Source organism: Miscanthus floridulus, chromosome 2 (genome assembly GCF_019320115.1).
Source record: "Miscanthus floridulus cultivar M001 chromosome 2, ASM1932011v1, whole genome shotgun sequence".
Lineage (NCBI taxonomy): Eukaryota > Viridiplantae > Streptophyta > Magnoliopsida > Poales > Poaceae > Miscanthus > Miscanthus floridulus.
This window is the reverse complement of record NC_089581.1, coordinates 176,386,704-176,412,469: the sequence shown is the minus strand read 5'-3', so window position 1 is coordinate 176,412,469 and position 25,766 is coordinate 176,386,704. Positions and strand designations below refer to the sequence as shown.

General features: G+C 45.1%; 3 protein-coding genes and 1 pseudogene across 5 annotated transcripts; 3 read left to right on the top strand and 1 right to left on the bottom strand.

The window, feature by feature from the left end:
- Positions 1 to 1,797: 1,797 nt before the first annotated feature.
- LOC136540802 (cyclin-dependent protein kinase inhibitor EL2-like) lies at positions 1,798 to 2,600 on the top strand. Its single transcript, XM_066532822.1, has one exon. The coding sequence runs from the start codon at positions 1,905 to 1,907 to the stop codon at positions 2,310 to 2,312; it is 408 nt and encodes a 135-aa protein (XP_066388919.1). The 5' UTR covers positions 1,798 to 1,904; the 3' UTR covers positions 2,313 to 2,600.
- A 645-nt stretch (positions 2,601 to 3,245) lies between these two features.
- Positions 3,246 to 9,211, bottom strand: LOC136535831 (phosphoglucan phosphatase DSP4, amyloplastic-like). 3 transcript variants are annotated; one of them, XM_066528244.1, is made up of 15 exons: positions 9,013 to 9,209; positions 8,847 to 8,901; positions 8,712 to 8,756; positions 8,402 to 8,510; positions 7,831 to 7,907; positions 7,674 to 7,750; positions 7,125 to 7,205; positions 6,695 to 6,827; positions 5,754 to 5,813; positions 5,441 to 5,497; positions 5,235 to 5,330; positions 4,394 to 4,453; positions 3,890 to 3,997; positions 3,651 to 3,796; positions 3,246 to 3,544 (listed from the first exon to the last, which is right to left on the bottom strand). In XM_066528244.1, the coding sequence occupies exons 1-14, from the start codon at positions 9,036 to 9,038 to the stop codon at positions 3,659 to 3,661; spliced, it is 1,122 nt and encodes a 373-aa protein (XP_066384341.1). In that variant the 5' UTR covers positions 9,039 to 9,209; the 3' UTR covers positions 3,246 to 3,544; positions 3,651 to 3,658. The 3 variants fall into 3 exon arrangements, 2 of the variants coding, with proteins under 2 accessions (XP_066384341.1, XP_066384340.1); XM_066528243.1 differs by having other exon boundaries at positions 3,656 to 3,796; XR_010779051.1 differs by lacking the exon at positions 3,246 to 3,544 and having other exon boundaries at positions 3,659 to 3,796; positions 3,890 to 3,993; positions 9,013 to 9,211.
- A 3,895-nt stretch (positions 9,212 to 13,106) lies between these two features.
- LOC136537500 (uncharacterized) lies at positions 13,107 to 13,619 on the top strand. The gene has a single exon (XM_066529449.1). The coding sequence runs from the start codon at positions 13,107 to 13,109 to the stop codon at positions 13,617 to 13,619; it is 513 nt and encodes a 170-aa protein (XP_066385546.1).
- A 786-nt stretch (positions 13,620 to 14,405) lies between these two features.
- On the top strand, positions 14,406 to 16,623 carry LOC136537499 (L10-interacting MYB domain-containing protein-like; annotated as a pseudogene).
- The last annotated feature ends 9,143 nt before the right edge of the window (positions 16,624 to 25,766 follow it).

Sequence of the window (25,766 nt, the reverse complement as noted above, 5' to 3'; positions counted from 1 at the left end):
TGGTACGAATGTTTCTGTTTTTCTATATCTACTTCCTCTAGCCTAATATATACTGGCGATTTGATTTGCTGTGATCTTCAAGATCACATTTGAACTGCTGATTTCTCTTTTATAATAATGTATATAGCTTATGCTAGAAAAGTTTTCAATGCAAGTTTTTAGTTTGTAAACATAGACATAAATGTTTTTTTTTGGCACGAGGAACCTTCCCCATTCCATTGATACCAACGGAAATACAGCAGTTGCGAGCTTACAGAGCAAAGTAAGAGCGTTTAAGAGGATAAAACTAGTACCCGCACATATCGCCTGCCGCAGACGACCTACAGACCTTCCCCAGCACATGAGCACTTTAATGAAACACATTGAAGCTATCAAAATTTGCAGCCACCGTTCACAGGTTCATGAGTCGCCACATAAACTTGAACCATCTTGATCATCGCTCTGATCGTCCTTCAGCAAAAGTTGTCCTTGCTTTGCCTTCTTCTTAGTCGTCAGCTTCACCGCAGTTGCTAGCATGGTGTTGACACCTGCCTCCAGTGCTTCTCTGTCAGCTCCCAGAAGCAAACCTGCCCAGTAACCAATGAGCGCACACGCATAACATACAATCGTAGCAGGGTTTGTCACAGCTTTGCCTTCAAAACACACAGAACTTCGTGTCTTCCAAATGGCCAAGTATATATAGCAGCAATACCCAGAGTGTGATACTGCTTGCCAGCAGGTAGCCAACGCTCACACCATGGCCAGCACTGATTAAGGGACTTGGGAATATTCTTGGCCCCAATGGAATGAGCCACAATGGCCCAGACAGCCTCAGAGGTGCTGCACCGGCGCCTTGTTTAGATCACCTCCAAATTCTAAGTTTTTTCACTCTCTCTCCATCAAATTAATTTTTGAACGCATGCATAGAGCATTAAATGTAGGTAAAAAAATAACTAATTACACAGTTTGGTTGTAAATCACGAGACGAATCTTTTAAGCCTAGTTAGTCCACGATCGGATAAAGTTTGTCAAATACAAACGAAACGTGCTACAGTATCCAGATTATAAAATTTTGCAATCTAAACAAGGCCCGGGACAATAGATGTTGAGCGCTCTCATCTTCACTACGGAAGCAGCAGGTGGGGCTCACAGGCCACTTCCTTCTAACCATGTTATCTTCAGTTAGGATTGCATTATTATTCATGGTATAAGCCACAAGAAGATTTTGATTTTAGAGGGAGCTTACCCTTTCCAAATCATTTTATGATAAGGCCCAGCATCATTACTAGCCATGGCCTTGTATGGTAAATATCTCTGATTTTTAGAAGATCAATAGAGATAAATGTATTGTAACAACTTCCGTTTCCTATAACGTACAGTAGACTAATTATTGATAAAAAAAAAGGTTTGAATTCTGAACGTGGGAAAATGTACGTACTTGTAAGCAGAATGTGGGTAAAATCAGATGTGAATAGTGCATGCTTGTAATAAACGTGATGGAATGAATGGACCTCCTTTTTCGTGTACTAGGCCCATGCTGGATTGTCCCACGCACGTAGTACTGCCGGCATGACTTGCTTTGCTCTTGCATTCGGCTTGCCTACACAACTGCACGTGCACTTGGGGGGATGCGAATGCGATGAACCAGCCCGAAGCAAGCTTTATCCTTGTGCAGGTGGTGGAGACGTGGAGACGTGAAATCTTTCCTGCCTTTCCTTCCTTCCACGGCAAGGACTGAACGCGTGCGTCTTTTCTCCCCCACACGGCCACGCCCCTCCTGCTCCTCTCTCTCTTCCTTCCCTTCCTTCATATACCACCAGTCGGTCTCGGTCCACCACCTCACTCACTCGCTCGCTCAAAGCCGACCAATACCACCAGAGAGTCCACCACCTCACTCGCTCGCTCAAAGCCACCAGCCCACCACCATGTCCGCGTCGCCCGAGTTCTTCAAGCCCGCCGCGCCAGCCTTCTCTCCGGCCTGCGCCGCGCAGCGGCCGCTCGTGTTCGGCGGGGACGATGACGACTACTGCTGCAAGACGCCGACGGGCAGCAGGATCTCCTACCTGAGGGAGCCCACCACGTGCCCGCCGGCGCCCAGGAAGCCGCCGCCGCCGCCGCCGCCGTGCAGGAAGCGCCTCTTCCAGCCCCAGCCTCAGGGGGATCAGCATCAGCGTCAGCCTGCTGCCGAGTCCTCCCCCGTCCCTCTCATCAGCCTCCGCCTCGACGAGCTGGAGCGGCTCTTCCGCCCGCACCCGCCGCCGGCCACCACCACCGAAAAGCGACGCCGCTCCAGCTCCGTCTCCGCCTCCGCCAACAAACACTGCGCAGCTTGAATTAATTCAAGCTCACGCTGAGGCTCAATCTTCCCCTTAGCGTAGCTTGCAAGCAGTCACTTTTATTTATTAGTTTCTGCTTTATTTACCACTGCTTGTTGTCTTGTTGCAACAAGCAAGCGCATTTACTAGTAGCGCTTCCTTTTATTTATTCATTTACTAGAGTACTTGTGTAAATCAATATTCAAATACCCCACTCCACTCTGTAAAAATCAATTTTACAACTCTTACTTATATAATAAATAAATGGAATCAAAATCTTGCTGCTTATTCATTGATTTATTCTCTCCAGAGGAAAGGGAGAATGATCCTTGCAGTGTTTTGCTTTGCCGCCAACGCCGGATTTTCATTTCGAAATCTTTGGTATGATTGCAAATTTCGGTGCTGGTACGGAGTAGTAGAAGGATTAGCTGGCCTGGCCGTCTGGGTGGGTGCGGATCACCTTCCACCCACGGGTCCACCACCACTCGCTCTCGCCTGTACCAGTGTACCTGAACGGCTGAACGCTTGTCGCCTGCTGATGCGGAACGCCGGACTTTGACTTCCACGGCGACTTTTTTTTCTCGGGGCATGTTCGGCAGGACTGAAAAATACTGTTCCGGCTGATTGTTGTCTTAGAAAAATACTATTTCAACAGGACATGAATAGTGTTTTTGTGAGCCACTGTACTTGAGCCTCGAGGAGAACAACACTATTCCGACTAAACATAGGAATTACAAGACAAGCGAACATGTCCAAACCATTCATCACCGACGCGTCTCCTCTTTCGGTGCGGTGCTGCTGCGCCAAACCATCTTCTCAGCTGCGAGCCAGATTGCAGCTGCAGGGAATTTCATTTTTCATGTTGGATGCAATCGCAGGCCTCACCGGCACAGCACAAACTCGGTAGAGTAACAACATACTCGTCTTCAGCCTCAGGTGAATCACAGGAAAGGATACAAAAGATTACTCTTTATTCATTCATTCAGGAACATGCACTAGTAACTTTATTATTATTAAGGTTGGTCACTAGTTTTACGCTACTGCTTATCATTCCTGCACAGCTGTTCAACGATACGTACAATTTGCTCCTTCAACTATGCGAGCAGAATGTGCCCTTTTCCACGGTTAAGCTCCACTATGGACAACAGGGGACGTCTCCGGGAAGGAAGAAAGGTGCGGTCAGGTTGGCTTCGGTCCGTCGTCATCATGGTCTACTGTTCTGCTCCCAGACTGCACCCGAGCCCATTCTTCTGCAGTTTATGTCAGACGTACATACTTATTAGTACCCAGTACCACCTAATCCCAATGAGCTTGCTTGTTTATACACCAGCACATAGGAACGTGAATCGTCTCAACTGGACCTCCTAGCGCTCGCTGGCATCTGCGTACTGTTCCAAGTACTCTCTGATCATCAGCCTTTCCTCGTCCGTGAGATCAGGGTCCGGACCAGTCAACCGCTCCCTTAGCTCCTTCTCTTCGTCACTGGTACCGTCTCTGAAGACCTGCAACCAAGAAAAGCATGCAGCCTCAGCCAGCAGCTATGACCATCTATCTGATTCATTCACAATAGCACCAGCAGATCGACAAGAGGATACCTGGACATAGTTGTTCACGTGACCGTCAGCGTTCCGTTTCGTTAACATCTCATGCTCGTTGCAGAGCCACTTGCCATCCACTATGTATTTGTATTCATACCGTCCTTCCTTCAAGAAACAGATATGCAAAAGATGTAAGATATAGCCATATGGCGAGTATAAAATTTAACTCCTATGTTTTGTTCAAAGGTACCACAGACAATATTTTGTTAAGAACGCTGCAGTCATCATAAGACTTTCTGGACACACAGGATGGCCACAGTTATATTTCTATATAAGGTCAGTGGTGACAATCTTTCCGGACTTTCACAAGTCAGAACCCCCATTTCCTAAGGTGGTTATTCAAATGTAAGGATATATATAGTATAAATGATCAAGCTGGATGTCAACACACAGATGGTCTACATATACCATTTATGGTCAAGAGATGATTACTTTCAACAATGCAATTATGAATATTGATAAACTTTTAGACGGTTCCTAACATATGCAATTTATACTCACAGGCAACTCTTTCTCGAGAAACCAAACTCCTTTCTCCTCATCATATGTCAAAGGAATTCTCTGAAAGGATAAATAGCAGCCAGTTAGAGACTTTTGCATGGGATTATTGAACAAAAATATTTAACAGGTAGATGAGCTTGTTCAACCATCATAGCCCCTTAGCAGGTGAGGGGAAATCATATTTGTAGTTTTGATTTAGGCATATCTATCTAAAGCAGATTGTAAGACACAAGTTGTGCAAAATGGAGCAGAAAGTACTGCATACATATCATTTTTTTTCCATAATTGATATTAAACAGGAGAATTTGTGAGAGCCTTTTATTGTAGTCTGCAGGTACAAAACGTTAACTGTCGAGTGCATACGACAAAACGAATAATATCCAAAAACCTGGTTTAAAGTAACCTGCTGCGTTATTGACAACTTGACAGCTGCATTAAAATTATGCTGCTTACAATCAGTGCCAACATTAAGAGTTAACCAGGATAACGGCCTTCCTGTTTGAGACAATGTTTCTGAGCTAGCATGCTGAAACCCAGATGAATGGCTTTGTTTCATCCGCAAAGCAACCACATAGGGATATATATATTGCCAGTTTAATCCACTAAGCCTCGTACAGAATATATAGTGCTCCCTCCAGTCCAATATATATGACATCCCCACCGCAGGGGCCAGTTCAGTTAACAAAGACTGCTTTGTTGGAACGTCATATAAATATGGCCAGAGGTAGACAGGTAGTAGTAGTAGTAGCATTTAATTTATTATGCAACTTCAATAAATGTCCTAATCCTAGTCACGTCCAAAAGGGAAATCTTTAAACGCACAATTGAAGGAAAAACATACCTGGCCCCAGCCAATGTCGAGCCCAGAAATTTCAACAGAGGAACAACCATCGTCTTCCCACTTCAAAGTGATTGTGTTTTTGGATAATCCTGTCAGCTAAATAATAAGACAGTCATCGCTTAGTAGAAAAATCTTTGACTCGCCATAATATGTATCCACTTCTCCATCATAACTACTACTGAGAAATCAGTACAATATTCACTTACAATGTCAGGAGTTGCCAACTTAATGGCTTCCAACTTCGGAAAGCAAGCCCGTTTACTCTACAAAATGAAAAATGAATTTAAGAACAGATAAATCAACAGAACTTGTCTACTAGCTGTATGGTAACAGCACTAAGGCTACCGACATAAATGGAGTATAGAGAACTGATGCGGGGGACCATCAAAATTCCCACAAGCAGGCAATCATTAGATGTTAGTTTTCCAGTGCACAGATAATCAGCATATTATCTTTTCTTCCAACAAACAGAACTGCTGAAATATTCGAAAAAAGGTTGTACCAACTGCAATGAATTACCTGCAGCAGCTGATGTCCTTCGTTGAGACTGTACCCAAGAATCCAGAACATATAAGCCAACTGAAATTTACAAAAAGTGCTCGGACTTAGAAAGCTATCAAACAACAATGCTCAAGGCTGTGGACAATAACAAATTGTAGCCAATGATGTGTCCCCCTAAGTACTATTTTCTAATTAAGTTACATAACTTGGAAGAAATTAGAACCAGTCAAATCTTGAGGTTATTAAAGCGCTACAAAGCTGCAGATTGTAGCATTTGTATTTATGTCAGTGTGTTGAGATTATTAAAGCGCTACAAAACTGCAGACTGTAGCATTTGTATTTATGATGTCAGTGCGTCATGGGGCGTACCCAGTGCAGAGAGCTCCCGCTCTGTGCGGGGTCTGGGGAAGGGTGTCAGTGGCAAGCCTTACCCTCGCCTGTGCAATGCGAGGAGACCGTGACTCGAACCCGGGACCTTCCGGTCACAGGCGGTAAGACTCTACCGCTTGCACCAGGCCCGCCCTTCATGTCAGTGCGTCATGGGATGCTCTTTTTTTTATCTAGGCATAACTTTGTAACAGGAGACCGTGACTAGAAAGAGTACTAAGTACCAATCCTCCCAAGTTACAAAGTTATAAAAAGGGCAGACCCAGTGCCGGAGGCTCCCACATGAGTGGGGTTTATCCCTTCCCCAGACCCCACTCATGTGGGAGCCTCCGGCACTGGGTCTGCCCTTTTTATAACTTTGTAACTTGGGAGGATTGGTACTTAGTACTCTTTCTAAAGCACATAAGCATGGTTTTCTCCAAAAGGTTTGCTTTCATTCAACCTGGTTATGAGCAATATAAGAAAAATAATGTAAACCTAGTGCAGCAAAAGGATCTATAGAGAAACAAATGGACTCTGTAAAACAATAGGCTGTCTTGGGAAACAAAAAAAACAGTGCTATGTAAACCTACTGCAACAGCAGGAGCTCTTCCAAGTCCAGCAGTACAATGTATATATGTTACACCACCATTACAGTTGATAAGCTTGTGCAGTTTGCTAACCACAGCAGGAAGCCTCAATCGCAAATCAAAAGCATCAAAATCCCTGTTGTGATTAAACATAGGAACAGTTTAAATATGCAGAATAACGGCAATAGGGGAAAAAAGCGGGCACTTAGATCAATGCTAGGAAAACAAACTGGCAACTGGCATATAAGTGTCGTTCGATGGAAATACAGATCCTCTATTTCCTCAAGAGACTATACAGCTTATAAACTTAACTAATGGGCATTACCCCATGGTGAAAAGGATTTGCTTAATTGTATATAAACAAGGCCAGTGATTTATGCCACAAAGTTCTTGGCCCTAAACTTCCAAAAAGAAATAACGACTGTTTGGGTACCTAATTTCAGCACGGCAGTGCATGATATCTTTGAATTGAAGAGAATAATCTTGAATGGCACCGATGTCAACTCCAAAATATCTGAACAAGTTGGATGGTAAAGGAAGAAAGATATATTCACGGAATGGAAGCATCAGATGGCAGTGGAAACAACAAAAGACCATTTTATTAAAATACAAATAAACTTTTAGAAGATGTTTTGTGCTGCATTGACCAACATAGACGCATAAACGATTAGACTACTAGGGCTGAAGTTCATTTTTATAGATATTGATATCTAACATAGTCAGCATGAAAAGGGAGTAACCCAGGTAGTTTCTCAGTTCAAATCAGAGGTAGCATCTATTAATTCATAATAAAATTACAAAGACTGGGTGACTGTTTTGTTGTGTTTGTTGCTGAAATGAAGGGATTAACTTTACAACTGCTAAATAAGCTGTCTGGTTTAGCAAATTTGAGCCCTTAAAAGGGCGTATGAAATTGATGGTTTCAAATCAAAAGATTGGTAAAGGTAGCTGATTATGCGTTACAAAATATTAGTGGGGATACTCAAGATCTGAATCTTGCTGCAAGCAGAATACAGTTTTTACACCAATCTTCCGAAGCTTATCAACATCAAGTGGGCTCTGCACATGAATGCAGATAATCAGACAGAGGTAGGGACTATGGAGCGATATTTCTGTATAAAGAAGGATGTGACAAGCACCTGTAAGCAGGATCCTACAATCAAGTCTGGGCGTATGAAATTGTAGTTCATTCCAAGTTCATGTCTATATGTCAACGCTATAGTAACAAGGAAAAAAGGAACACATATCAGAGAAGTTAATAGACCAAACTTACTAAAAGAGTAATGCAATCACAGGGGTTAGATGGCAAGCACAATGTTGAAGCATGAAGTGGGAACACAATTGTTATTGCAACAAAACTACATGTGAAGCACTATCGCAGGATCAGGTTTTGGCAGACTGGACATGGTAAGTTAAACATTCAGGAACAACTGTTCATAATCGCCAAAATGTGTTCGAATCCAGGAAGCAGACGGAAAGGAAACTGTCAGACTGGAATGGAGAGTGAGTGTTTGTTACACATGTGGTCTGATCACACTGACAGCTCAACACTCTGATTGTGACACACGTAGGAGTCTAGGAAATATTTTATTTCACGGCTATAAATTCATCAAGTCAGCAATCAATTTGCCCAAAATGTGATAAGACAGTTAGCGTCTAACAAGGCCTAACACTACAAGCAGCACACGCAGAAGCAGACATTCTCTTTACCTGCCCCCATAGCCTGCGTCATGTTAGTGCTGTACACTTCAGACTTCTCGGTGCCCATCTCCACGGCGCTGCTCTCGGCACCGGAAGTGGACGCCCCTGGTGCCTGCAACTGGCAACCCACAACGTTGATTCAACAGCCGAGGGTCGTCAACGAGGTAACGAAACGACACTAGCACTGACAGGAAGAGTAACCGACGATTCAGCCATTGTAGCCTGCCAGCCTCTATCGAGATACCTTATCCTCAGTCTGAGGATAAGATTTCCGTTGTCGGAATGAAATCAGAAATGACGAGGTGGCGTTAAGGCTTACAGTTTTGACGGTGTTTGATCGGCGACTGCCGCCGCGAACCATCGCCTAACCGCCCAGAGACAACGAAATCAGATTGAGAAAAAACATAACAGAATGTCCACAGAAACGCACGGATGGATAGGTCCGAAGCCTCACCAGATTAAGTGGAGAGGGCCGCCTCATCGACCTGGATCCCACGATTGGAGGCTCCCTGGAGGAAAATCCATGAGCGGAGCGGGGCAGGCGAGCGCAGTAACCGGAGGACGAACAGAAGCGAATCGAGGAGGGAGGGAGGGAGACGGGGTGGGGAGGGGGCGCTTACTTGAGCAGGTTCTGGAGGCAGTTCATGGCTTCCCCCGGCCGGGCTGGTGCGCGCGGGACGGCGAGGCGGAGGCAACGCGGGTGCCGTCCCGTCCCGTCCCGTAGAAATATCTCGCGAGACGGGGCCGGGCCGAGCTCGCAGTGGCAGCAGCGGTGGACGACGGAGAGGGGAGGGACGACGGGGACGGGCGGGCGGGGCAGGAGAGGAGTGGGGGCGTTGCGTGGACCCGGTCTATTAAGCCCATGCCGTGTGGCCCCTCGTGGTCGTGGGCCACGCCGCGTTCCGCGCTGCGGGTGCGGGGGCGGGGAGGGGGCAACGGTCTATGCACCGCGCCCACGCGAGGCTCTGACCCCGTGACGTGGGCCACGGTGGTTTTGGCTTTGGCTAATAAATCGAGTGGGCCCACCCTGGTTTATAGCCTTTTGACCCGTTCTTCGGCTCCTCTTCCCGCAGCGTCAAATGACGGCGACGGGTCACGTACGCGGTACGCTCGGCTCCCCGGCGCGCGTCGCATCGGACCGTCCGTGAAGCCGCACGTGTCATCAGGAGATCGACCGTCCGTCTCTTCTTGTGCAGCGTGGATCACGTCTTCCCGTGCGTAAGAGCCATTCTCGTTTTCTATTTTTTGCACAAAAAAATCAAAATAGAAGATGACTATATTTGTATAACTATTTAGACAAGTTGTTGAGGGTAATTTTTTATCAAAATCTCTATTCCTATCATTTAGTAATGATATAGAGAGTTTCTTAGGCCTACTTTGGAAGCAGTTTTCTCCGCGGGGGTCCCATCGTTTTCCCGGGGCTGGAAACCCACGTGGTAATTTTCCACATGTCGCGGCTTGAGTCCATTTGGAAGCTCTCCGCACGGGTGTTTCGGCCCTGCGGGAGCCGAGTTTTGACGGGAGAAACCTGCCTGGCCTCTAGACACGGGGCGTCGTTCCCTTCGCTTTCCCTCCCGCGACCCTCCGCCTTGACTCGACTCTCCGTCGTCGCCTCGGCTCCTCCGGCCTCGACTTCTCCTCCGTCGCCATCACCTTGCGGCACCTAGCATCTACATCTCCACAGGTGAGCTCGCTTCCACTTGCATCTCCCTGCACCGCATCTAGGGTTCCTGATCCTATCCTCACACTGTTTCCTGTGGATCTTGGGACTATGGATGGCCACATCTTCCTCCCCACTCCGACCTATGCATCCGCTCATGAATCGCGATCGCTCGCATAGCTCTTCATCCGCCGCCCGTCGACCCGACCACGACGGCTCCACCACTACTCCGTGACTGACCGGCCTCGTCGTAAGATCTGGTGAGCCATTATGTCGTCCGCGAGCAACACCAACGTCGCCAGCAATACGACACAACCTCTGCCTCTACAAGTTAGTCTTCTATCCGCATCTCACACCCCTTCTTGTAGATCTGGCCAAAACAGCTACTATGAAGATCCACCGTGCTGTACCAAGGTTATTTCAGATCCAATTGCTTCATGTAGCTTAAAGAACTCAACTGCTGAACTACTTTACTATTCATTAGCAGAGTGATTCTATGGTTTCTTGTTTGTGATTCTATGGTTTCTTGTTTGTGATGTGAAAATAGATGTGAAAATAGAACTCAATTGCTTCATGTAGCTTAAAGATCCAACTGGTGAGCTGGTTTCTGTGTTCAGAACACCATTGCAATAGAATAGGATGGCATGTCATGATGGATTTTTTTCTAGCATTGCACAACAACTATATGCATGCTTATAACGGTCCAGACATACACTGGTTGGGATGTTTTGTAGTCTTGCTATTTTCTAGCATGCAGACTAGTATAGTAACCGATCACTGCAGTAGCAATTTTCTGCATGGTGACTGATGCATTTCTTTTATCCCATTACAGTAGAGAAAATAAAATACAGTTTATTTAGGAGCTGAGCACCTAGTTTTTCAAGTTTATGGGGGCTTAGTTGTGGTAATCATGCAAGTTTAGAGGAGCAAACCTAGGAGTCACAACTAACTGGGGACATCCCAACCCAAACAATCTCTCAGGAAAGTCCAGGGAACACAGCTATGGGGCATCGGAATAGGATATGGTCAGAAGTTTCCAATTTGCCGCACATGAAACATTCTTCGGGCCCTGACCACTTTTTCTTCTTTAGTTGAACTCCACATTGTATACGGTCATGTACTGCCATCCACAGAAAGATCTTCACCTTCAAAGGAATATTGCATTGCCATACTGTCATCATACAACGGTCCACAGCGCCTCCATATGTTATTAATCTATACAACGGTCTAGAAGTATATTTCTTGGTTCTTTCCAGGCACCAGAAAACCTCATCTTTGCCTTCATATAGTTGAATATCATTCAAGAGATCTAGAAGGGAACCCATTCCTCAACCAAGATGTCATTCAGCTGTCACCTAAACTCTATATGCCACTGACCATTCACACAAGCCTTGGCCACCTCTAAATTTGGATGTGACGCAATTCTGAAAAGATTAGGAAAAGGTCTGGTCAAGAACTCATTGTCAGTTTCCTGGATCTGCTGGCTAGGTGGGCCATAAATCTGCATCTAGATGCATATCTGCCACCTCAACACTTCCAAACAACATTTTATAATAATCTATGATGTGGGTTCTCAGACACTGGGGATCCACTGTTTCCTGCCCATCCACTTCCAGCATAGTAATCTGCATCTTCCTTCTTCTGCCATTAGCACATTTGTGAAAGTAACTGAAGCTAGAGTCCCCTGCCAGAATCCATTTCTCACCTCCCCTTCTTTGCCACTGTATCTCCTCGTCAGCCAAAATTTGTTGTAATGATTTCTCTAATTCATACCTCTCAATCCATTCTATTCGTGCCAAAGTTCTTGAGTTACTCTATTCATCTAATGTAGTTATTCTCTTCATAATATCTTTCTTGAGTTTCTTTTGATAACTGTCATAGTTCTGCCCCCAACCCTTGATAGCTCTTCTAAGTTTGCTTGAGGTAGGTTGCTATAATGTCGTTCTGTCCAGCAAAATGATCTAACCATCAGATTTCATTTTATAACACAATTGGTATAATAGATATGTGTCCCTATCTAGATATGATAAACTTATCAATTACATATCTATATATTTTTCTATTCACATCACATATAGTTTTGTTCTTTGCATGGCATCTCTGTGATTCTTCATTATGCATTTAGTTGAAACCTTGGCTTAAACTATAGTAGCTCTTCTTGCAGCCATATCTTATGACACAATGAATCTAAGTTCTGACTTTGATATTTTAATCTTACTGGTTGCTATAATTTTATCCCTAAGTTAAATTGAAAATCTTGTGCTTACTATATCTCAACTCATGCAAAACCTCTTGCAAAATCACCACACCTTCTAAGATGTTCCTTCCTAGTATAAATGCTGTTTGGAAAGGACTAATCACTTTGTCAATTACAACAGTCAACCTTAGGGTCAGAGTCTTCGACCAATGAGGGCATGATGCTTTTAGCAGGAGTGATTTTCTGCTGCATCTTGGGATAGGGTGACACTGGTGTCAGGTTAGTTCCCCCCACTGTTGTTTTTTCCTAATTTGGCTGTCGTTTTTGTTGTCAGTCATGTTCTAAAAAAATTGAATGCATGCATGCCTGGATGAGTAGGTGCTGCCTGGATGATTAGGTGTTGCTGGATGATTAGATGTTTTCTCCGCTTTTTTAGACTTTTAATACTTCTTGATGCTACTATGTGAGTTGTTGGTGATTTTGTATAGAGAACTTTGTGGTATGGATGAGATGATGCATGTAGCCTTGTGATTAGTTATCCAAAGGTACAGTAATTAGCTAGCTGCTGGGCAAAGTTAGTTAGGGTCCATGTAGACTTGAGATGCTGCATGTAGCCTTGTAAATGTTTTTCGCCCACTAGTTAATCATGGAGCTGCTGAAGGGACTAGCTTCTGGTTATAGGTTTCAGACTTGAGCAGCTCGTCACTCAGCTGGGGCAGTGATAGTTGAAGTTTATTTTCTGTGATGTGCTTGAGTTTATTACATATGACACTTGTGACTTGCTGTGCTTGAGTATTGGCCTTGTGCCTTTTATTTTATATATATGTAATAATATAATTTTATATATGTAACACTAGATGGCTTTTTGGGAAGAGCTTGCTAGAAATTTTTTGTTGGAAGAGGAAGAAGAAGATGAGGAGCTATTCTTTATCCTTCTCCCTGCTGTAATGCCCTTTCTCGACAAAGAGAAAACACCTGAGCATACCTCTTCTCTTCCTGGTGCTAAAAAGGTTAAAGAGATTCTCGAAGGACACGAGAATTGGTGCAAGGAAGAATTTAGGATGGAGGCTGAAATATTTAGAGCTATAACAAACTTTCTCAGGGCCGAGAACTTGCTGCGTGACACACGTGGTATGAAGATTGAGGAGCAACTTGGTCTTTTTATGTTCATGCTCTCTCATAATGCAAGCACAGAGAGGCTAAAGAAGGAGTTTCAACATAGTGGTGAGACAGTGCATAGGAAAATATATGATGTCTTCAATATCATTCCAACATTAACCCAAAAATTCATTAGACTTCTGAATCCAAGCCACACACACATGAAGATTACATGTGACCCTAGATTTATGCCATTTTTTCAGGTCGGTTAATACATACAGTACACTTTCCTTAATACCATTCCTAAATACAATCCAAATTTTTAGTAAATTTTCTTACCTACAGAACTGCATCGGCGCTATCGATGGTACGCATGTCCCAATCACAATTAGGACAAGACAAGGCCAGTCCCTATAAAAATAGGAAGGGGACACTATCGCAGAATGTTATGTTTGTCTGTGACTTCGACTTGAAGTTCACTTTCATCTCATCTGGTTGGGAAGGATCCGCATCTGATGCAGGAGTGTTGCGGTCTGCTCTTGGCAAGGGATTTACTGTGCCAGCAGGCAAATTCTATCTTGTAGACGGTGGATATGCAAACACACCATCATTCCTTGCTCCCTATCGAGGAGTTAAGTATCATCTCAGTGAGTTCAGGAGACGTGGCTAGAGGGGAAATACATATGCCAACTACAAGGAATTGTTCGATCATCGGCATGCGATTCTTCAAAATCACATTGAGAGGGCCTTTGGGGTTCTCAAAAAGCAGTTTCCAATTCTGAAAGTGGGGACACATTACCCAATTGAATCTCAAGTTATGATTCCAGCAGCTGCTGCTGTGTTTCACAACATCATTAGAGGGTTGAATGGGAGTGAAGAGTGGCTAGACATCCTACATGATAATATCAACCCATAAAATTATGTCGACATGCCAGAGGGAGACACTAACTACCCAAGTGAGATGGAATCAAACCATGGAAATACCCTACGAGACTAGATAGCCCATCAGATGTGGGTTGCCTACAATGTGTAGGATAGTAGTGTTTGGAATGTAATTTATGAGTTATGAGTTATGTATTTCTATAATACATTATGTGATGCAACATTCTGTAATAAATTCTCCAATACATTATACAATATGTTATGAGTTATGCATTTTCTGTGTGATGCAACATTCTGTAATAAATTCTCCAATACATTCTATAATATTTTATGAGCTATGTATTTCTATAATTATTTCTTGCAGCAATGTCGAAGGCAAGGGCTACATGGAACTCTAGATATGAGAAAGGGCTTGTTGACATTATGAGGGACCATGTGAACATCCCCTTGTTCAGGGGTCAGAATGGATGGAGTGGAGAGGGTTGGAGAAGTATCTCAGAGAAGTTTACCCAAATGTATCCTTTAGCATGCTTCACAAAGCAGCAGCTACAAGAGAAGGAAAAGGAGCTAAAGGGCAGCTGGAAGGTGATACATGTAGCGTTAAAGGATAGTGGTGTTGGTTGGAATGACTCATTGGCCATGGTCGTTGCGGAACCAGAAAAATGGAAGAAACTGATCAATGTAAGATTTTTTCACTGAACCAAAAAATTGTTGCCATATTTTGGTTGCAAGTACTAACTATGTTGTTGTCTTGGTATTAAATAGGATAATGGAAAAATGGCTAGGTTCCAGAAGAAGCCGTTTCCTTTATATGAAGACTGTACGTCATTGTATGTTGGTATGTTATTTGAAACTTCTCTCTAAGGTTATGTAGCCTTATTGTTCTACTTGAGAGTAAAGCACCATCTAACTTGATAGTATGACTGTGCACTGCTTTTAGTTTAAGTTATAGTATGCCTGCACTTGAACAGGAAGAGTTAGTTTTTATTAGTCACTCTCACAGCCTCACTCGCCCACTCTCTAAACACAGCGAGCGATCTCTCTCTGCTTTTTTTCGCCTTTGCTTTGCTTTCCTATATGCTGCAAAGGCGCACCGTTAAAAAAAGGAAGAAAGAAATAAGGAGATCTATAGTTCACATCAACTGAGCACTATAGTGTTAGATCAGCATTTGCATAACCAGTATATCTATAGCGTCTCTTGGTTGGCCGCTCTATAGTTCCCTCACCATCATTGTCAGTCCCTCCAGTTGAAGGCAGTGCTAGCCTCTGCTCTTGATTCTTTATCTTAGGATAAGAGCCCAAGGTGATGTGCCTCTTGCGATGACTAGTCCCAGCAATCTTCCAGAGCTGTAAGCAAAGGTTTGCTTGCAGAGCTTGTAGCAAGCCCTTGTGGCCCTACCCACGATGGCTTCAATAGTGAAGTGCTCCTATACCAAGGACTTATTTCTCCTTCGTCTAGTTCCAGTAGTAGGAGGGGTTGTTACCTCAGAAACAACCAACTCATTTCCTTGAACCAAATCATCACCTTGGGAATGGTAAAATCAGAACATTGTCGAAGTGCAAAAATGGCAGGGGTTCGATTCTTGAGCATAACAGAACCGACAAATACATCATAATTTCACGATAGAAAGTCCTAGTAATCAAAGGAACTAGAGCACAACTCCAAAAATAAGTTGTATTAACAACTACACACTAAGTTCCTTCCTCAGCAGCTCAGATTCTTGCACAGGCTCATACAAATCAACAAATCCTATACTTTATTTTTCTTGTTTAGACAAGATTTAAACCATAGGAAGTGTTCCTATTTTTCGCCCACCCATCAGTTTCTAGTAAAAGTAGTAACTCTTCCTATTTTTTGCATAGAAAGTGTTGCTACAGGAGATCTAAACTTTACATCAACTGAGCACTTGCAGCCTGCTCCTCATGTTCCTATTGTTGCTCCAACTGCTCCGGCTGCTTTGGCTGCTCTAGCTGCTCCAGTTGCTCCTATTGCAGTGTCTGATAGCATAAGTCTAGGTGCTACTTTTGATGGGCTAGACGTCTCAAGTGCACAGTAATGAAGCTCAGTCTGCACCTTCCAATCAAGATTCTGTGCAAGGAACGAGTGGTGGGAGAAAGCATAAGCAAAGTCACATTGGTGCTGCTATTGATGGTTTTGTGCAGTTTAAGAAGATGCAAATAAGTAAAACAATGGAAGCACTCAATGAAAAGAAGAAACAAGACGAAGCATTTTCAGTTGACAAGTGTCTCGATGAAGTTGATACAATGGAACTTACTGATGTGGAGAAGGAGTATGCTATGAATATCTTCAATTCTGAGATAGATAGGGAGGTATTCATGAAAATAAAAAACAAAAATATTCGCTTGATTTGGCTCAAACAGCAGATTAGATAATAATGCTTAGCTGCCACTGGATTAGTTTACTTTGGTATGTCTTAGCTATTAATGTTTTTCCTTGTGCTTACTTGCAGTGCTATCTATAGAGGCAATGTTTGAATTGAGAAGAAAAATGCAGCTGCAGTCATTATATGCAGGTATTTAAATCGTTGTGAGCACAGTATATTGCACTGGTTAGGTCAAATTTTTTTATTAGTGTGAGCCTAGAATTTGTCATTTGTCCTTGCTTATGTTCTCTACAGAACTTGGATTGCTGTTGTCAGGTTAGCTATGTGTTGCTAAATTGAGATTCTATTTTCATGCTATGAAAGCATAGCTCAGTCCTTGTCAGGTTGTCATGATGATAGCTTTCCTGAGACCTTTCCTATAGGGAGGGTTGAGCACATATTAGTAGATTGGCCAGTGTCTGAGCTGTGTTTTCTGATCTTATTTGCAAGTAGCCTCTTTTGTTTATAAAAATAATGCTATAAATATAAGATGCCCAAACCACTTCTTCCCTTGGGCTTGCAGATCACTGGCCAGCAGCCGTTTGATTAGGCAACGACCACCGCTAACCTTATCAGGCTCCTCTCCTTTCAAGAGGATTGCATGTCTGATCCCCTATCTTGAGGGATCTTAAAAATTCACAAGGCATGACTCATATTACACTTTTCGGATGTCGTGTACATAAAATTTGTTCATAGGGATAAATAACCTTGAGCCATATGAAACTGATGACTACACAATTGTACAACAGCTTGCACTTGCCAATGCTGCATGCCATCAGTACTCTTTGTTGCTGGTATTAGAAATGGTTTTGGTGTGGTTATCTTTCTGCACTTTGTACAAAAAAAATTCTTAGCCTGAACTGACAGCTAGCTATAAACATGGTGATAACATGCTTCTTTTACCTATATGCTCTGTATTTTGACCTTATACTGTAGGGCCTCACAAGAGTTCATTTTTTGTGTGTGTTAATTGTAGAGAGTTTGGTGGAGGCAATGCATGATTTGAGACAAGAGAAGTGTGGTCAATTTTGGTAGTGCATGTTGGACATTTCAGGCTTCTATGTATTGGATTAGTTTGGTAGTGGGTTGAATTTGGCACTTGAATTAAATTTTCTATCTATTGGACTGTCAAATAATTTTGGTCTTGTGATTTTTCATGCATTATGATCATGAAAATGATGTGGTTGGTATTGATCTTTGGTGATTTCATTATATTATTTAAGAAATTCAGATTTTTCTTGATTTTTCAAGACACTGTTTTCAATTTTGTTGTCATACTTTGGCAGAAGAACTAGTACTTTGGTAGAAGTGTTGCTGTACTTTGGCTGCAAGACAGCAGGTTCGTGTTTTCTCTGCGATAGACATCCTGTTGCCGAAGTTGTGTATTATCAGTTCAGTTCGGTTTAGTAGGCCTGTTGCCAACCAGCACGTCGGCATGTGGACGTTCAGTTCGGCACCAACATGTCGACACGTCGGCAGGATGGTTCAGTTGTCTAGTACTCCTATGATAATGCTATTCTTGTTTCCCCTGTGCCATCAACCTGTTGCCAAAGGAAGACGTGGAAAGTTCCCCCACTGTGGTTACCAGCCCTGGGAAGAGGTGGGAAGAAGAAGTCCCAAAAAAATCCACGTCAGGGGTAATCATCCCTGGGCTAATTGGCCCCTGCTGCCAAAGTAAGCCTTAAAGTTGCTAATCTATTACAACACTTCTCTCTTATATTCTAAATTGACTTTAAGATACTCTCCTAAAACAATTTATAGGGAATGTAATATAAGAGATCTGATGCTCTAACCTCCTTTTTATCACGTGACGTTTTAAGTTTTGCTTGTCCTTTCTTCTAGAGGAGAATTGAATAGTACGTATGTGGTTCTGAGCAGCCCATAAAATTAAATTGGTTACCGATGTGGAGAAGGAACCTATAGATGCATTATATAATCGGTATATAAAGACATGTTGTCGGTGCAGAAAGTGACTAACTAGTAAATATTTGTAGTTTTGCTGTACTGTCGTGATCGGAGGTAGCCTAGCACTTAATGACACATGATTTATACTGGTTTAGGCAACGTGCCCTACGTCCAGTCGGGGTCGGTCGGTGACTTTATTCCTAAGCCCAGGTGCTCGAAGTCTGTAGTGGGGGTACAAATGAGAAGGAGAAAGAAGGGGGTGTACAAGAGGTTCGGTTGACTCCAACTGGAAGGGTCACGGTCGGAACAGGGTGGTCCTGCGGTTGGGAGTGTTGATGTCTATCTAGTAAGTCTGAGTTTGAAGAAGTCGATCCCCCTTGGTTGAAGGGAGCGCATCCCCTTTTATAGATGAAGGGGATGGCTTTTACAGGTGAGAGGGATAGAGTACAGATATTTCTAAGCCTTCCTGCCTATGGTGACGAAAACTAGATAATGGTTGAAGCCTCCCAATACTATCGATGTCGCTGTAGGATGTCAGATGTGCACGGGGGATCGAGATATCTTCTTCAGGAAGGATGGACGCCGATACATATAAATACTTCTGGATGCCTGGTGGCATGTGAGGAGCCACGCTATGTTCACTCGGTATGGCAGATCCTGGAGCCCATACTGCGATCGATGTCCAGAGACATGTGGGGGGGCTTACCGTATGGGAGTTTCTAGCGGCCCCTACAATACTTTATGTCAGGGTGGTTGTAGAGTACTATTTCGCACAGGGTATGGTCCCTGGTACAATGGTTTTGACCTGTGAGCTATGTATTGCCTTTCTCCGCACGTCTTCTGGTTCCTTCCGAATGGGGAGCCCCTAGTCGGATGGCTCCAGTCGGCCCTTAGCGCGCCGGTCGAAGAAGAGCGGTGAGCAGGCTTCCCGCGAGCCCCGGTCATGGGGTTGGAGTCGTGGGGTCAGGAGTAGGAAGCAGTGTTTTGGGCCAAGCCTTTCGATTGGAGAGACTGCTTGGAGACGGCTGGTGCCTAAAGCGAGTGCTTCGGTCGAAGAGGTGGGCCGAAGAAGCTAACGAGTGGGCGCCTGTTCTTATGGGTAGACCTTCCGGTCGACGATCGGACTGCCCTTCTGGCCTACTGTGTTTTAGTTTTTTGGGCCGTCCCATGAAATATATGTTGTTTTCCTAGGGCCGAGTCCGGACGTGGAAGCCGGTCCTCGAGGGACCCCGGGTTTACGAACCCGACACATGTGTTAAACTCAAATCAGTGTACGTGTAAAACATGCTCCAATTGATGGTTCTGTTTGGTTAGCAAGAAAAAAATTGAAATAGAAATGACCCCGATTGATGTTTGTTCATATACTTGAAAAATACGAAATCCATAGGTAACGTCTTCGTCGACAGCGAGGCACCTATGACGACTTCGTGAATTTCAAGATTTGCTGGCTCGTTGCTTTGGAGATGCTCATAGGGGTAGGGTTGCGTACGTGTATTCATAGAGGTGAATGTGCGCGCATATTATGAGCGTCTACGTTGTACTATGTAATTCTAAAAAAATACTAAATCCAAATAGCACCTTTTTTGCAAAAAGGGGAGAGTTATATTTTTCACCCAATAAACATGCTACGTTCTTTTGCAATCAAGGACTCCATTTACTGGGACCTTGCGCACTGCCACACTGCTAAATATGACGTATGTTCGCTAAGTGAGTAAGCTCATGTACGATTTCATTACGCTCTCTCCTCATAGACTGAAATCTCACATCTAGAAGTGATCTAGACATATGTTTCATAAAACTTACAATAAGAGGAAGAAAAATCTAGAGACAGAAAGCTCCATACGGAGAAGGAGAACTAAGTGACTAATTAAAATAGCATGCCCACGCATTGCTACTCTAGAAAAAGTCTAGGATGACAAGTGGATTGTAGTTTCCACCTAACGTTTAGAGAGATTTGTATAGATGGGCGGAGACAAGGGGGGCGAGCAAGGGCGGAGACCCCCCTACGAATGTGAAATGTCCACCATTTTTTTGAAATTCAATATTTTTTTGAAATTTTAAAACTGCTAGCCCCCCGCCTCCCTAATATAACATGCAAAAGATTAACTTCCTGGCTTCGCCTGTTTGCATACCGTACTTGAATTGAAATATATACGCTACTATGACACTACCCAATCTAGGGGTCAACGAGGTTGTCAAAGGACGTGCTCCTTGCAAATGAGACATGAGTAACTAAGAGCGTCTCCAAGAGTCGTTCTAAAAATTGCTCTCTAAATTATTATTTAGAGAGTCTTTTGAGTAAAAATTGCTCTATGTTTTTGTACCCTTCAACAACTTTTTTTATATTTTGTGCACATTCAAGAGTGTCATTCTTGCTCTCCATCTTTGACTTGCGAGAAATCCGAAATAGGTGATGTCCATATTTGAAAATCCCATTAAAGAGGTTCTCGGAGTGTGTTTTTTATCAAAATTCTTTTTCTTGTAAATTAAAAATGATATAAAGAGTTAGTTGAGTTGCTCTAAGTAGTATTGTTTTTCAAAAAATGTTGTTATATTTATAGGCGTCTAAGTTTTGAGACTAGTCTTTGACAACTAACTAGAAAATTAAAAGAAAAATTCATAAGTTATATACTGATACATAGCAGAATGAACGAGCCAAAAAAATCAAAACTGACTTATAATTTAGAAGAGTGGTATTTTATACTAAGAAAAATCAACCACCTAATAAGATATATTTGAAAGTACATTGTTTATTCTGTTCCCATCTCGGAATAAGAAAGAGATGAGCAGAAGTAATAATAGTAGTTGTAGGGTTCATAAACACGGGGTCCCTCGCATACCGGCTTTCACGCCAAGGCCCGGCCCAAGCAGACGACACGCAACTCATAGGCCGGCCTAAGAGTCTAAAGCAACAAGCCAGAATGGCAGTCCAAGTCACCTGACCGAAAGGTCTGGCCGAGGAAGAACAGCACCCGCTTGTCGACTCTGGCCCACCTCTCTGACCAGGAGCACTCACTTCGGACTCTAGCCGCCTCCAGACAGCCTCTTCAATAGGAGGGCCTAGCCCAAGCACTACTTCCGACTCCGACTCTACGTCTTCGACCGGGGTTCATAGAAGCCCTACTCACCGCTCTTGTCCGACTAGTGCAACCAGAGCCCGCTGGGATCAACCGGCCGAGGATGCCTACTCGGTAGGGACCAGGAGACGTGCGGAGAAAAGCAAGGCAAGGCGCACAAGTCAAACCACAGTACTAGGGACTGTACCCTGCATGAAATAGTACTCTACAACCGCTCTGACACAAACAGTGTTTTAGGTGCCTATATTCCCTCTACAGTATTGTGGGCGACATTAAACTCCCATACAGTAAGGTCCCCCCACATGCCTCTGGGCATCGACAATGTTGTGGGCGTCGGGATTTACTATACCGAGTGCACATGGTGAAACTCCTCACATGCCTCTAGGCATCAACAGTATATGCAGGTACCGACATCTGCCATACCCAAACAAGGACGATGGGACCTCCCATGTGCATCTGACATCCAATAGTGTTGTGGGCGCCTACCATCATCATGTACCTGTCGGTGTAGGCAACAAGGCTTAGAAGCATTCGTACTCTCTCCCTCTCACTTGTAAGGCCATCCCCTTTATCTATAAAAGGGGATGCACTCTCTCCCAATAGACCTAGTTGATTCAAGCTCAGCCCCTTTAGATTCATTAGATCGACCAAGTTCACTTGCTCACAACCACAAAACTGCCAGGTTCGGACCTCAAGCACACGCTTGAACACTTAGCTCGTAGCGGAGCTTCCTATCGGTCTCGGCCCTTCTAACCAGAGTCCGACCGGACCTCTCGTATACCCCATCTTTCTCTCTCTCGTTTGTAACCCCACTGCTGACTTCGAAGCACATGGGCTCAGGAATAAAGTCACCGACCGACTCAAACAACATGTAGGGCATGTTGCTTGAACCAGTATAACCCTATGTCATTGAGTGCTAGGCCACCTCCGATCACAAACGTATGGCAAAACTACAAATATTTACATGTTAGTCACTTTCTGCACTGATGGTTGGCACCGTCCGTGGGGAAGACGTTGTATGTTCAACACTTTTTTATCATCAGATGGCCCACTTTTCTACCACCCTCGCCAGTGGCAGGGCTCAAGCGATACGATTCGCTTCGGCTTGCTCAAACTTCCCGCTCCCCCACCTAGTTAGGATGCGGGTTCCACCCATCTTTGAGCCATCCCTGGCCTTCCTCTTTGAAAGCCTGGACTTTGTCGCCGACTGGCTCGACGTACTACACCTCCGCGAGGAGGCTCACGTCCCGGCACCCTCAGAAGGGCACCCTTCAGTCGACTCCAGGACGCACGACTTTGACGACATGGCATCTATGCTTCATTCCGAGCAAACTCTCTGCTCAAACCCCGCTGTGAGTAATGTACATATTGTTATTTACTTACTATTCTCTATCTTTCGCCGAATTACCCTAGAGGAATCCCGTTGTCCCCGACAGCGACCGCCATACGACCTGGTTCCCCTATGGCCTCACATCTTCCATGGACGCATACACCCAGGGGCTCCGAAGGATGCCAGCGCCACCCCCTCATGCATCCGAATTCATGGGAATGGCGAGCTACGCTCTCACCTGTTTCCTCGACCTCATGGATGACGATGGCGAGAGTGATGGCTCCAGCATCAGCGATATGGCGCCTAGCCACCATCTGTCTCAGGAGTACGCCATGGCGGATGCTCTAGGACACCCACCAGTGGAAGCAGAGTCCTCACAGACTCACACCTCACCGGACTCTCATGTGGAGACCCTCGAGCTCACACAAGAGCACGGCGAGGCACTACGACAATGGTGGCTGCATTAGCCACCGACTGCGCCAACGCGCTTGGCGCACCACACTACGCCCCATGCGCATAGACCGACAAGCGACGCCTGAGGTCACGCCCATCGAGTCTAGCGCAACACCATGGATAGGGGGACCGATCCCCCACAGTTCGCTCGGGCAAGTCAGAACATCGCCTCCATAGCAATGCTTCTACGTGGCCTGTCCGAGCCAAACGACCTCATGAACGGGCGATACACCGGAACCTCCAAGCACTAGTGGAGACCACCACCGTACAACAAGTGGAGAGCTCTGTATAGTGACGCCAACACACGACCTCACTCCCTACTAGGGGAATGGGAACACAACAGATGGGTCGCTCCACCTCGATCACCACGACGACCATCGAGCACGGCACAAGAGGCCACATTAGCACCTTGTCTTGACTTGACGACCGCTCCATATCGACCGCCTGTCTATGCATGGCTCAGGCCGAACCGAGACACATGCAGCAGCGACCAAAGTCCTAGCCCTGATGGCCTAGGACCATGGACCTATGTCCAAAACCTCCAGCAAGTGCCACTCCCACCGTGCTCCAATGGAGGCCAGGGCAAAGGTAAGGTCAAGCATTAGGATTAGGACAAGGGTCCCTCCACGCAGAAGGGGAAAAAGAACAGAAAGGATCACCGCCGACCGACCAAATCCGTGTTGGACGCCACGGCTGATCACATGGGCATGCAGCCCCAGCAGGATCCTCCGAGCCACTTCCACGAGCTCATAGAGAGCCAATGCACCAACCACGACTATCCCATCAAACACCTCTACAAGGACTGCCAGCTCCTCTAGCGCCTTCTACGGTAGGCTGGCAGGCCAAAGGAAGAAAAAGGCAAAGAAGTAGCGACCGAGAAGGGGGGCGTAGCGGGCAAGGATCTGGATGACTGAAGGTTAAAGTGATCCAATCGAACGCCTACCGACTGAAGGACAATAACGACGACATTCTCTTCGAACACTTGGAATAGCTATGTCATTTTTCTTCCCCTAAGTTTCAGTCTTACCATTATTTACTTAGCGTATGCTCCTATAAAAGCACCCCGACCCGAATACTTTTTGGCCCGGGGCGCTCGGGGGCTCCACTAGGGTATAGTACTACCTCTCTGTTTTGTTTACTATCATATGGTAAAATTCCTTCCTACCCGACCAAAAGGGTAGTTCGTTTCTTTAATTTGCCTTACGTAGCTTTGCTTTAAAACATTTCGACCGATCGCACCTTGCCTTTCCCTACGGTTACGAGTAGCCGAGCCTCGCGGGCCACGCCTCGGGCTCCCAAGGTTGCAGCCTACGGGACAAGTGGGCAAGTACGAGAAAAAAAGAATAAAAAACAAAATTATGCTAAGGAAAAAACTAAGGAACAAAAGGGGAACTAGCTTCCCCGAACGGAGTGACTCCATCATAGAAAACGAAACCAACCGTAGTCATTAAGCACATAGGAATGTTTACACGGGGGCTCCCCCACGCACTTAAACTTTTTACGTTCACTAAACTACTTATATTTTACAAGCTATTGGACCGTCTCGGCGGCATCTGCTATCGGTGCGACCGACGAAGGCGCGGGCTGCTCACTTCCCGGCGGCACGATATTCGACTCGATTGAAACTGGGGCGACGTCCACCTCTGACCCAGGCTCCATGCCATCCATAGGCTGGGCAACGTCCTCCCTACACACGCTTCTAGCCATGTCTTCATGGTGGACATCCATCACCCACTAGGCAGAGACTTGCTCTGCCATCGACCTTGCGTGCGTCTACAAGCCCTCCCCGATCGATTGTATGTCCTCCGTGCTTAAGCCTTTAGCATACCCACTGCAGATAGTGGCGAAGTCTAGGTTTGGGTGCTACGTTGCCACTGACATCAGCACCCCCGATGCTCCGTAGAATAGCCTGCTCATGATAAGGTCCCAAACTGCATCCGAGACCTCCGCCAGCTGGATGACAGGCGCGCTAGTACTTGGCACCGACCCAAAGATCTCCAAGACGACCAGCTAGGTAATGTTGTGGATCTGGTCAAGTTCCCCCTCAAGCGCATGTCGCTCTTCATGGGACTTGGCTAGCTCCTCTACATTTTAGCTGAAAGTCGCCTTGATTGTCTCTAGGTTCTGCTCTAGCAACCTCACCTTTTCGCCCAGCTCTGAAAGAAGGGCAACAAGCTCAGAAACACGCTAAAGGAAGAAACCAACACAATGAAAAACAAAAAAGGTACGTACCAATGTGGAAGTTCTCAAGGGTGGAGAGATCCTCTGCCTGCCAGGCCACCTACGTGCACAGTCAGGCATTCGCCTCCTCCGTCCCCATCACCCGCCCCTGAAGTGCGAGCTCCTCCTAGTTCGCCTCTGACCGGGCCTTTTGCTCCAACTCTAGGG